Raw genomic sequence first — 12857 nt, 5'->3', positions numbered from 1 at the left:
GATCTTAAATCGTATTTATTCAACTACCATTAAAAGTAAAAACATTTTGTGAGTAAGTAACACATTTTGTAAGTACTGTTAATTTCTGCTAAAAACTTCTAATAAGCAAAAACTTGTATGTAAGCCAAAAAATCCTCAGTAACAATACACATTATGAGTAAAATAATAACACTGTTATTCTAATAAATAAACTGAGAAACTTAAAGGGGTCATTTTTTTGTGGTAGACATAAAAACCGGAATTCCTTGTCTCTTTCCTTTGAAAACACCCAACTTGGGGGTGGGGGGGCACTCCAGGTTCTTTTACCAATTTTTGGCCGGTGAAGTTACTACTATTTCTTTTTTCTTTGGATAACGTCAAGTGAATTGAGAGAGAATGGACAAACAGAGCTAAAGGGAAAAACAAGGGCTTAATACAAAAAGGAGTAAATAAGTAGGTGGTAAAATACGTGCCAAATGGCTATTAAATAAAGAAGGACTACATACACACTGGGTGATTTATCCACTGGAAATAAAAATCAATGTTTAAAAATTACATGTGCTAAACATGAAACACTGAGTATATATTAATAACAGCATCTAAAAGATCAAACAGTAAAAATCTTCCTTTTTCATTCAGTTAAAATATCACCAAAAAAGCAACAAATATTTGTAAATGGAGGGGAAAAAAACAACATGTGAAAAAAGCATAATGCAGATCAAATAAATCCTAAGGGAAAGATTACGAGATGGCTGCAAGCATACTCTGGTCAACGTTAATTAGACATTACGTAGGGGTTGTGAGGGGTTAAACCATACACGACAGGGGTGATGTCAACATGCGGTGTTGATTTCTCACGGGGCTTATGAAAGAAAATCCGCACAACAGAAAAACACTTCCAAAAACATGAACCTAGAACTATCGAGTTGCTCGTTAATCTCTGAAATGCAAATAGGAAATACCAAATTAAAATCTAAAAACACACATACAGCTCATAAATAGCATAATTACTTTGAAAAGACAATAAGAACATGACAAAATAAAGCTTAAAACATGTAAAACGAAGTGCTACATGAATGCTACATCAGCCCTTTAAACAGTCCTGCAATACCCACAATTTCTACTAATGATGGCTAAACAAGCAGTGGATGTATTATAATCTAACTAGAAATAGAACAGATACAAAGATCTAGCTTTTAAATTTTATTGCAAAAAAAAGAAAAGTCACCAATCTTTCTTGGTATTTAACCAAGCAAGATCTAATAGTTAAAATTAGCCCTCAGGTCAAACAGTTCTCATGTGCAAGCTTTAACTCTCCCAAAAATCAAGATAAGTGTGCATGTGTGCTTGTGCTGTAACACAACCAGGTACGAGGCAAACTCCAGCACTGTCGTAACCATGAGTCAGTTACTGATGTCTCCTGAAAACCAATGGTGATTTACAATAGGAGTCCCTCTTAAATATGGAGTATCATATCCCATAGTTTTAAACTGTTATCGCATAATTAGAGAAGCAGAAGCGACTGAATAGATGTATTCAAGAAATTGTTTTAAGACTAATTACAATTAGCTGAAAACACATACTCTGTCTTGAAATGAAGTGATAAATACTATTGAAAACAAATACTTTCTATTAAATGCTGAGCAAGTTTCTAGTGAAAAGATTAGAAATGCCAAAAAACAAAGGGCACTGAGTCAAGGCTTCTACTCCCAGTCATTCCCTAATCTCATCATCACTGAGAGCTAACCTACTATGTGATATACTATGTGATATGCACAAGATAAGAGCTTTACAACCACTGTTTCATTTCATTGCAATAGGTACTGCTGTTACTCCCACCTTGCAGAGGAAGAAACTGACGCTTAGAACTTAAAAAGCTTGCCTAAGGTTATAGAGGTACTAAGTCGCAAAACCAGAATTCAGACCTGAGCAATCTGAGCCTAGAATCCTTCTTTTAACTACCAAGTATGTATGCATTTGGTCTTTATAGTTTCAATTTATTCATCTATGAGGTTCTATTCTCTTTAGTTAATGGGAAAACAGTAACAGATTTTTCAACTTTTTAAACAAGACAGATCTAGAAGCAATGAAAAAGAGATCTTTAAAATCAATAACAAAAACACAAACACCCCAACATAAAAATGGACAATTCACAAAATCATTTAGAGAAGGCTAATAAAGATAAGAAAAATACTGAAGCTCACTATGGTCAAGAAATGCAAGTTAAAACAAGATATCCTTTTAAACTTTGATAATATCAGAGTAAGCAAATAAATAAATAAGTAAGTAAATAAATAAATAAATAAAAACAGCACCAGCGTACCTTATTGATAAAGCGGAAGGATTAAGCATTTTGAAGGGCTGTTTGTCCTTAAGCATCAAGTCTTTGAAATGCAGACATCCACTGATTCAGCAGATTACCGCAGGTTCACTTAAGGAAATCAGGAAGTATATTATGTACATATAAGGATGTTAAACCGACAACTACTTGTGATGATGGAAATTCCAAGGGATTCTGACTGGGTAAGTACATTTTTAGGATGAACCTTACAAAATTGTCGATATTCAATTACCTGTGAATAGAAAATCATACAGTAACTCTTAAAATAACACATCTATATTTGAAATTGACATGTTTATATTAAATTGCGGGGATATAAAACAGACTATTTCAGAAAAGAAGAAAAACCAATAAAAGTATTTGACAGACGACTCTATGTCAGGCACTTTAACATACACAGACTTTAACTTTTTACAATCACCCTGTGAGGTACTGTTTGTTACTCTCAGCTCAAAGATTTGGGAGCAAGTCTTAGGTTAAATAATTTTGGAAACTACTAAGAGGCAAGGCTAAGATTCAAACTATATATCTGACTACGAAGCCTATACTTTCGCACTAGGTCACACAAATACATTTCTTTCGCAAGTGTATTTAGAAATAACACTGCTTTCAAAGCATAAGAGATAATGAAATTACTTATTAAAGGCTGAATCAAACCCCCCCTCCAATTTATATGTTGAAGTCCTAAATCCTAGTACCTCAGAATGTGACTATATTTGAAGACAGGATCTTTAAAGAGATGATTAAGTTAAAATGAGGTTGTATAGGTAAGTTGGCTTCACTCCAATATGACTAGTCCCCTTATCAGAAGAAGAGATTAGGACACAAAAAACCACATGGTGAGCACAGCCTGGACATCTGCAAGCCAAAGAGAGAGGCTTCAGAAGAAATGAAATCTGCCAGCACCTGGCCCTTGGACTCCTGGCCTCCAGAACTGTGAGAAAATAAACTTCTGTTGTTTAAACCAGCCAGTTGGTACTATTATGTGGTATGACAACCCTGGCTAACTGATAAAATACTTCTACTCTAAACATATCGAACATCTTAAAAACCTAAACTTCACATTCTCCTTAAAGAAAACATGTTCTTTTAGAAAGATTATTCATAAAGCACCAAAAGAGAACTTTTTACAAGTACTTTTAATGCAATCATTTAAAAAATATACCTAAATTTAACCTACTAGAATTACCATATTTTAATACATTAGTTGAAAAGCACTGTCATCAATTCAAAATAAGTAAACTTTAAAAACCTTAACCAATCACAAAATTAGCCCTCTTTCCACTTATCCAATAAAATAACTAAGCCCACTAAGGGCCTGCATCATGCAGCTGGCAGTGCCAAGCAAAGATCTGAAAAGACCTCACCATTCCTGGCACAATGTAGGGGTATTTCTTACAAGTCCAACACTAAATGATTCTTTTAAAGGCAAAGACCACAAACAAAACAGAAGAGGGCTATAGTTGATCACAGATACCAGCACAATCTGAGAAGTCTAGAAAGAAGAAGGATGAGTGGTAACTAACTCATCAGACTAGAGAAAGCAGAAATTATCTCATGGAGTACCAAAAAGAAGGCCGAGAAAGTGTCAGGAATCAGGAGCAGAGCAGACAAAAGAGAACTGGTTAAAACATGACAGAAGGAGTCATTCGTCAAACGCCCGGGTCCGATAACCCGAGCCACTCCACAGAGCCCTCCTCTGGAAAGCTCATACTAGAGAGACGACAAACAAAGGCAGGTAGAAGGGAAATTAAGTGCAAGTCCAAATACTGAACGGTAACTACCAACCACCGACCACCCTCCTCTTTTCCAACTCAGCCACAGCATCTTGGCCGTCAAGCTGATTTTCTTAGGCAGGAAAATCCCTGTATGGAAAACAAAATGCCTAACAGAAAAAGAACCTACATACAGACACTGACAGCTGAAGGTCTCTCAAAGAAAATCAAATCCACCAGTTCATCCTTAAAATAGAAGTACCACCACCCTATAAGCTCTACCCATTAAAATACACATTCCAATTCACTTTAAAAGAAAAAGCCTCACACTTACATCTGAATAGACAGCCAAGGATCAAACATCTGAGAAACACTTTAACTTGAAAGAAGCAAAACAGAGGGGAAAAAAATATTCTGAAACAGACAAAACAGAAAATGCAGGGAACAGAAAAAAATTCAAATTATGTGTAATTACTATCCTCAAAGGAAATAAAGATATTCATGGGAGAAATAAGCGCGTATTCTAAAAAAAAACTCAAAATTAAAAAAAGACAGTAAAAACTGTAAATCCAATCAAAGAGACGGAATATAAAGAAAAACAACAAATATAGAAAATGGGAAAGAGAAGGCAATCGAAGAATTGGTTCAGAAGGCCCCAAAACCCCATAACAAGAGTTCTTTCTTTCCAGAGAGCCCATTACCAAAGAAATAATAAATTTCTTAGCCTTGAAGAGTATGTTTCTAGATTTAAAGGGTCCATCAAGGACCCAGCACACTTTTTTTTACAGACACACTAAGACACATCACTATAAAATTTCAGAGTATCAGGAATAAAGAGAAAATCCTCAAGACTTCTAGAAATAACTCGGGTTTCTTCCAAAGGACTGGCAATCAGAATGACTCAAGCTTTTCACAGCAACACTGAAAACCAGAAGACGCTGGAGCGATGCCTTCACGTTTCTGAGGAAAAATAATCATCTTGACTTCTAACCATAGACAAGTTATCAAGTGGAGGCTCTAATAAAAATATTCTTAAATATTCTGGGTCTAAAAGAATTGGCTTCCACGATTCATTTCGTAGGCAGCTACAAGTAGTAAGCAATACAGAAAAAAGGCAGAGAATTCCCATGATGGTGGAATAAATTCTGCTGCAAAAAACCCGGCCAAGAAAGCAGCCAGTCCGAATTAGAACAGGTGAAGGTATCCAAGAAGACAATTTAAAAACACTGAGGAGTGTCTGATGTGTGTGACTATACTGAAAAGAGAGTTTAAATGTCAGCGGGAGAGTCTGGAGCTGAGTAAGTGATGAATGCGTGGAAAGCTGCAACAGTGAACAGTCATTAAATCTAGATAAAACAGAAAGGCTTTTCAAAAAAATGTAATCATAATACACATGGCTCAGATGTAAATATTCTGTATGTAATCATAAAACCAAAATGTTATATAACCATATCCATAAGATGAAAAGAAAATACAATGGAGGCAACGTTAAAAACTAAAGCCCTGTCTTCCACAGTGAGGAGTCAAGAGATAAATTCTAAAATTGGAGCGAGTCAAGAAATGTTGGTGTAAACATATCTGGGGGGGAAAAATGCAGAAGAAACAAGTAAAAGGTGACAGTGGTTCTTTTGCAGAGCTGGATTCGAGAGAGAAAAGGAACAGAGAGTGGCTAAATAACTTTTTTTTACAATTCTAGGCTTTGTAGATTTGACTTTATAAATCGCATACTACTTTAATAAAAATATTTTAAAATCCAGTGGTTACCAAAGGTTGCGGGGGGCGGGGGAGGGGTGTAAAAGAGATCAAATATGTGGTGACATTAAAGAATTAAAAATAAACAAATATATATTAAAGAGAAAAAATATATTTTAAAATCATGCTTTAATTTTTAAAATCATGCTTTAGAATAATATTTAATTACAGAGGAAAGTACAGTAAATTATTAATAGGGAAATCACATTATAGAACATTATGTTCAATAAACAATATTGCATAAACAAAAATAGGAAGTATACACACCAAAAGTGTTTCTCCTTAAGTGGCATTTTTATTTTCTTATATAAGCTCTTCTGTATTTTTCGAATTTTCTATAATACACATGCATAATTGTATAAGTTTAAAAGAAAGTAATGTAAGAAGGAAGAGAAGGTTAGTAGAGCTCAAAGACTAAAGAATTAAAGTAACACTGATTCCTGCCCCAATAAGTAAGTCACTTAGGCCTCATCGTGGGACTAAAAATAAATCTGTAACTTTTATAATGACTATAAAAACACTGGGACACTCTTAAAATCCAGTATGAAAACAAAAAAATGCCAGGTCCCCAAGTCAGAAAATATTCTCACTTTTTTCAAGTATGCTCATGTCATTAGTCTTCAACTTCACATCAAGATTACCTGGCTCAGAGAGCTGACTTCCAATTTCAGAACTCCAGATAGAGCGATCACTTACTAAACTTACAAGTCACCAAGGCGATGAGAAAAGAAAACCACGTATAACTTATCTACATCCAAAAAAAGAACTAAAATTAAAAGGAAAAAAGCCAACCAAAAAATAAAGGAAATATTTATACCAACGGTAACACTGCAAAAATAATACTAACACTGAAGCTGGTACAATCACCACAAAAGCTGGACGCAGCCCACAGAAAAACAAACACCGGGATGTGCACGACATGATGCCCCAAAGCTACAAACAATCCAAATGTTTATCCACAGTAGAATGAACAAACTAGCCTTTCACATGATGGAATAAAATGAATGACATGGAAGGATGGCAGAAACCTGTTAAGCCGAGGAAGCCAGACCCAGATTACATTGTGTGATTCTATAATCTAGAGCGGTTACCCTCCCGGGAGACTGACTGTGAGAGCGCACGAGGGAGGCTGAGCTGCTTCTCCATCTGGATGCTGGTTACTGGGTCTATTGAGTCAGTGAAAACTGAGTTGAACACTTAAGATATATAGGCTTCCCTATACCTATTATTCATCTTATACTTTAAATTCATGTTATACTTTCAAGTAAAAAATTAAAATGGTAAACAGGTAATACTCAAATGGCCAACAAGCACACGAAAAATGCTCGACAGCATTAGTCACTAAGGTATTGTAAATCAAGAACCACAATGAGGTACCACTTCACCCTCACTAGGATTGCCATAATAAAAACCAAAAAAAAAATAACAAAAATAACAAGTGTTGGCAGAGGACGTGGAGAAACTCGCACCTTCATTTGTTATTGATGGGAATGTAAAATGTCGCAGCCACTGTGGAAACCAGTCTGAAAGGTCCTCGGTAAGTTAAACAGAATTACCACGTGACCCTGCAATTCCACCCCTAGCGATATGCCCAAAGAAAATCAAAACAGGCACTAAAACAAACACTCGTGCAGAAATGTTCATAGCAACTCTATTCAATAGGAGCCAAAAGGTGGAAAGAACTCAAATGCCCATCTGTAGATGAATGGATAATAAAAATGTATTATATAAACATATGCCAAACAATGGAATAAAAAGAATAAAAATGTATTATACAAACATATGCCAAACAATGGAATAAAAAGAATAAAAATGTATTATACAAACATATGCCAAATGGAATAAAAAGAATGAAGCTATAAAAAGGAATGAAGTCCTACCACTTGCTATAACGTGGATGAACCCTGAAACCTTAGCTAAATGAAAGGAAGCCAGACACAAAAAGCCTCCTACTCTATGATTCCATTTATACGAAATGTTCAGAATAGGCAAACCCATAAAGTCAGAATGCAGACTAACAGAAGCCAGGAGTTGGGAGTGGGGGAGGGCAAGTTACTGCTTAATGGGTATGGGGGCTTCCATTTGAGTGATGAAAAGTTCTGGAACCGAACAGTGGTCACGGCCATACAACACTGTGAGTGTACCTCATCCCACTGAATTGTACACTTTAAATTTTATGTTATGTGTATTTTATCACAATAAGAAAATGTTTTCAAACAAATATACTATGATACCTAAATGCAGGCCAGGATACAGGAAGCACCCTCCATACGCTGGTAACTGGAACATAAACTAACAATCCATTATGCAAAGTATCTTGGCAATAAATAATAAATAATTCACAGCTTTGCCCCAGTTCATATTTCTCCTTCAGAAAACCAGCCCTAAGAAACAAAAAAGCCTTGGATCCAAAAGTGCTTATTGTAACATTTATAATAGGAAGGAAGGAAGGGAGGGAGTAAGGAAGAAGGAAGGAATCAAATTCAAAACTTTCAGAGGATGGGTAAGTAAATTATGATACATTTACAAAATTAATTATACCCAAACCCAAATGTTTACTAAAGGCATTCATTATAAAATGGGGGAATGTTTATATTATAAAGCAAATGTGATCACAGCAGAATATAAATCCTATAAACAGAAACCGAACTATGGAACAAAAAAGATTCAAAGTACATTTACTATGGGTTTGCTATGGTCACTTTCTGGCGGCTTCCTGTCCCTGGAACAAAGCAGCCCATCCTGATCTCAGGCCTTGGGATCTATTGCATCTTGTACTGAGAATGCTCTTCCATCTGCTGTCCACGTGACTCTTACCTTTGAGGTCAACTCATACTTCAACTCATACTTCAACCACTCCAATCAGGTCAGGCTTTGGGGCACCCTCTCCCCCGCCCTTTCCCACCACACAGTTTATCTTCTTCCTTGCATTTATTGCAACCTGAGAATAACCAACTTACTAGTTAATTGGTGCATTTTCTCCTCCACGCCCTGCTAGCATGCAGGCCCCCTACCATCCGTCCACAGGGACTCTTAGCTGATGTAGCTACATTATCCCCGGACCAGAGAACTGTGCCTGGCATTAACAATAAATATGTGTGAAGGTATTATTAAATATTAGTTGACTAACTTGTTCCTTCTATTTCTCCATACTTTGTCGATTTTTTAAATAAGCATATAATGTTTTTACACCTTTATCTGTACTTAAAACATAAAACTATTTCAAAGGGCAATATCACTTATTAAGCCAAAGAAAACATATAACTTTGCTGGATATTCCCTAAGGACAAGACTAGGGTCTGAATTTCAGTTACGACAACAAAAACGACTAATTATAAATGCTGCCTAATACAGGATAATGCTCTAGTGTACTTGATAGCATATGTTATCTATTTTCAGAAGCTCAGAGATCTGTCTTAAATTTGATTCTGTAAGGTTTTCCCCAACACCAACCCTACCTTTATTCCACCCCAATGCCCTTCTCCACACATGCGAACCCTGTGAGCAATATTTTAAAGAATCAAATCTAAGGCATGATAATTATTTCAGAACACACTGGAGACAATACATCGATATTAAACAATGTTGAGAAAAAATTAAATTTTACTCATGTAAGTGAAATTCAAATTAAAATACACTAGAAAAGTAGCCTAAGTACACTTACTTTTCTGTTGATCTGTAAATGAAATGCAATTTCACAAGAACATAACTATATATAGTATTTATAACTATATTTATACTGTATCCATATATAAAAATTGAAGAGAAAAATATCCCTTTCTAAAGAGAAGAGCTAGTTGAGATGTTCGAGAATCAAAAGTGATACCACCCTCTGGAGGAGCTAACTCCAGACTCCAAGAAAATACGAGCATTCAAAATTTACTGTCATTAAGTTAGTGGTTAGAAAACCGAACCCATCTACAAATCGAAGTTTGAAGGTGCCCAGCTTAAGTACTAAAAATCTGCTAAGCTCAGGCCACCTAATTAACCTTGGACATCAGAAAAAAAAAGGACATTCCCATCTGCCATTCTAGTCACATGAAATTTATCTCTACTGACAACTGTGCCATCAATTCTGAATGTGAATTTAAGTTCTACTCGTAGTGATACAACTACATTAAACATGCAAATATGCAAATGCACCTCCAAATCTTGTGCCTTAGCCTTCTAAGCTCAAAGATACCACAAAAGACCTTCTAGATAAAAAAGACCTGTCTAGATAACACAGAAGACCTACTGATTGACGGCTTGTAGACCAAGCCTAAACAGAGAACGGGGTTATTAAAATCCTGGCTCAGAATTTAAACACATTATCTGATACATAAAAAAGGTTAGCTCACCCCCACATTAAAAGCACCCGCTGCAGGTTCTTATTTCTGTAGTATTAAATAAGCATTCATTCAGATAATCAAAAGGATCTTAACAGCACAGGGTAAGCGGGCAAGGTATGTCGTAGGCCAACGATTAATTTAAGCTCTTCTGTAAACTCCCGATATAAGAGTTTACGTCAGTACCATGAGAAATGGTCAGATATATGACCCATGAATGCAACCCTAACCAACTAGCAAGCTTAGGGCCCAACCAGCTAAGTAAATTCTACTACTAGTGCTTCTAAAGGTTATGAGAATTTAAATTCCAACACAAAATATGGATAAATCCTATTTGATACTGGCATCTAACTGGAAGGCATCTTAAAACTCTACCAAAATAGTTAGATAATATACAACTAACTTTTTAACTCAAACATTTTGCCACCACCAACTTGTGATTAAATTCTGAGCAAAAACTAAGGGAAGGCAGAAGCAACATTTTTAATTTGCTCGTAATAGCTATCAAATACTCTTTCAAGAAAGCTCCCTTGAAAAGAAAGGTGATTAGTTAGAAACATTACCGGCCAGAACTAAGTGAACGTAACTGGACTGAGCAGGAAAACATTTATCCTTGAGGCAAAGGAACATAATTTCAGGAACCAGGAGACAGATTTCAACTACAGACCCACTTGCACCGAATCCTCAAACAGAGTGTTTGTTGTGCCGCTGTCGCCCTAGCCAAAGTTGTCTTCCATCTCGTCCACGCAGCCCCCTGGAGGAAAACGACGCCTCCCTGAGAGCAACCCAGCCTTCCTAACCGTCAACCTGTCCAATAACGAGGGACAAAAAGCGAACCATGGGCCCGACGGCCCTAAAAACTAAAACCACCAGCAGCTCTTTCACAAATGGCCTATCCATCTCCCTTAAAAAAGAATGGCCGTCCGGATACAAAACTAGCCACAGGGACTGCTTTTAATCAACCAGCTGCCGATGTGGGATTCCTTTCTCCTTATCTCTCTCCTTCCAACAGAGTACAGCACAGAAACAAGGGAACAATAATTGCCTCTGTTCCCACTTCTGCTTCATCATGCACTAATAAGCAGTTCACAGATCACAGATAAGTGTTCGGGATTCTCTCCATTCATTCATTCGGTCCACAAATATTTATTGAGTGAGTTCTAAATGTCAAGCACTGTTCTGTCTTCTTTTCCTCTGAATCACAGATGAATCCCTCAGTGATTTCTATACAAAAACTCAGCTTAGGAAGTTTGACCATCTACTTACAACACAAAAATGAAAAAGGAGAAAGGCGCTCATGCTCAGGTTTTCTGCTTTTAACTACCTTTATACCAGCAACTATCAGGAAGTCCTTAAAAAAAAAAAAAAGACCCCAAAGGCTTCTGCTCTTGTGCTAGAATCTATTTCATGACACAGCAGGTAGAGGAAAACATGAGCCAGAGTTTAGAGGAGCCTGGTGGACCAGTGAAAGGAGAGAAAGCCTATCATCTCAGCCCACAGCACAAAGACAGGAGGTTAAGGAAGTCCCCAGACCCCTGCATGCCGTACCCCGGATCTCCGAGACACCCGACCCGCATCGATTCATTTCTCAAAACGGTAGTCAAATTTGTGAGGTCAGTGACAAATACAATGTCCACACGACGACCCAGTACAGACATGCTATGACCCACTACGTACACGCATGCACACACAGAGAACTAAAAGTTTCATGGAACGTATGATACTTGCCATAGCCATGTGCAATGTACTCCGCTATGCTCTATTCCATTCCTTCGATCTTGATAAACGCTGTTAAAAAATAACCCGTTTGAAAAACACCACTCTAAAACACTTCTCTTTGCCCCGCTCCTTAGTCTGGTTTTGGGGACAGAGCAAGAGGGGATGACTATTAGAGACAAGACCCATCAGAACCTGGAGACCAAGGAGAATCGCTGTTTCCAAAGCAGATGAGAGGACAGCATCGGGGAAGGGGAACGCCAATCCTGGGTATCCCACTTTGCAGCTCTGAGCAGATGGTCCCGAGAAATGTTTTAAAGACATGTCTGTCAGGTTGACTCTGCAGTCCCAGTGTTTGTCAAAGAAACATAAATTAGAGACATTAAACATGTCTGGTGATAATTAAATGTACTGGGTTGAGCCATATTAAATTTCCAAATCTGATGGGTTTTGACCTCCAAAACTAGCACATTTCATATAGTTTAACTTAATAGTCTAATACAAATTCAAGGACACAGATGCATTCTGTGGCCTGAGGCTTGGGGACATAATGAGCCCTTATAAAAACACAGCTTCCACAGAAAGCCATGTGCTAACCTACCAAATGGCTGATTTCAAAAGCTGAGACTGTCTGAAAAGAAGCTGTGGTGTGATCTAGTATCTCTGAACACTTCCTCTATGTGACCATTTCTCTTAACCACCAGAGAGGTCCCAGGCGTCCTCCCCTCAAAGCCCATGACTTCCTTTCCCATGCAACCTGGGATACCTGGTTCCTTCTGGTTTTCACGCAATCACCAGATCTGAAGCCTGGATGGACCTGTGCCCGCCACTTCAATCAGCCCTATCTCATTTTCTGAAAGCATGCTCAGTTCAACCCACCCGATCTAAGCTCCTTACCAGTGGGGACAATCCTTTTTAATCTTTGAAAATCCATGTCTTTGCAGAGTCTTGTACTCTCAAACAATAAAATGTGTCCTAAATTAAAACAAAGCTTCTCCAGAATATCCCTGCCCCATTCCAACCCAC

The 12857-nt window shown here is 37.3% G+C and overlaps 1 protein-coding gene across 7 annotated transcripts in view; it reads right to left on the bottom strand.

Annotated features, from left to right (window-relative positions):
* The window catches only part of ENAH (ENAH, actin regulator), a 108200-nt gene that overhangs the window by 72273 nt on the left and 23070 nt on the right, over nucleotides 1-12857 (bottom strand). For 2 of the 7 annotated variants that reach the window (XM_025048502.1, XM_025048505.1), the window contains exon 1: nucleotides 2303-2529. The exons of 1 other annotated variant lie outside the window; for it this stretch is intronic. In XM_025048502.1, coding sequence (XP_024904270.1) covers nucleotides 2303-2358 — 56 coding nt within the window. In that variant the 5' untranslated portion in view covers nucleotides 2359-2529. Of the gene's footprint in view, nucleotides 1-2302; nucleotides 2530-12857 lie in introns of those variants that run through there. 4 more of the 7 variants (XM_025048504.1, XM_015591276.2, XM_006914278.3 and 1 more) reach the window with 4 other exon arrangements.

The sequence above is a fragment of the Pteropus alecto genome, unplaced genomic scaffold, assembly GCF_000325575.1.
Source record: "Pteropus alecto unplaced genomic scaffold, ASM32557v1 scaffold115, whole genome shotgun sequence".
Lineage (NCBI taxonomy): Eukaryota > Metazoa > Chordata > Mammalia > Chiroptera > Pteropodidae > Pteropus > Pteropus alecto.
The sequence above is the reverse complement of the archived record's forward strand: the minus strand, read 5'-3'. Positions and strand labels throughout refer to the sequence as shown.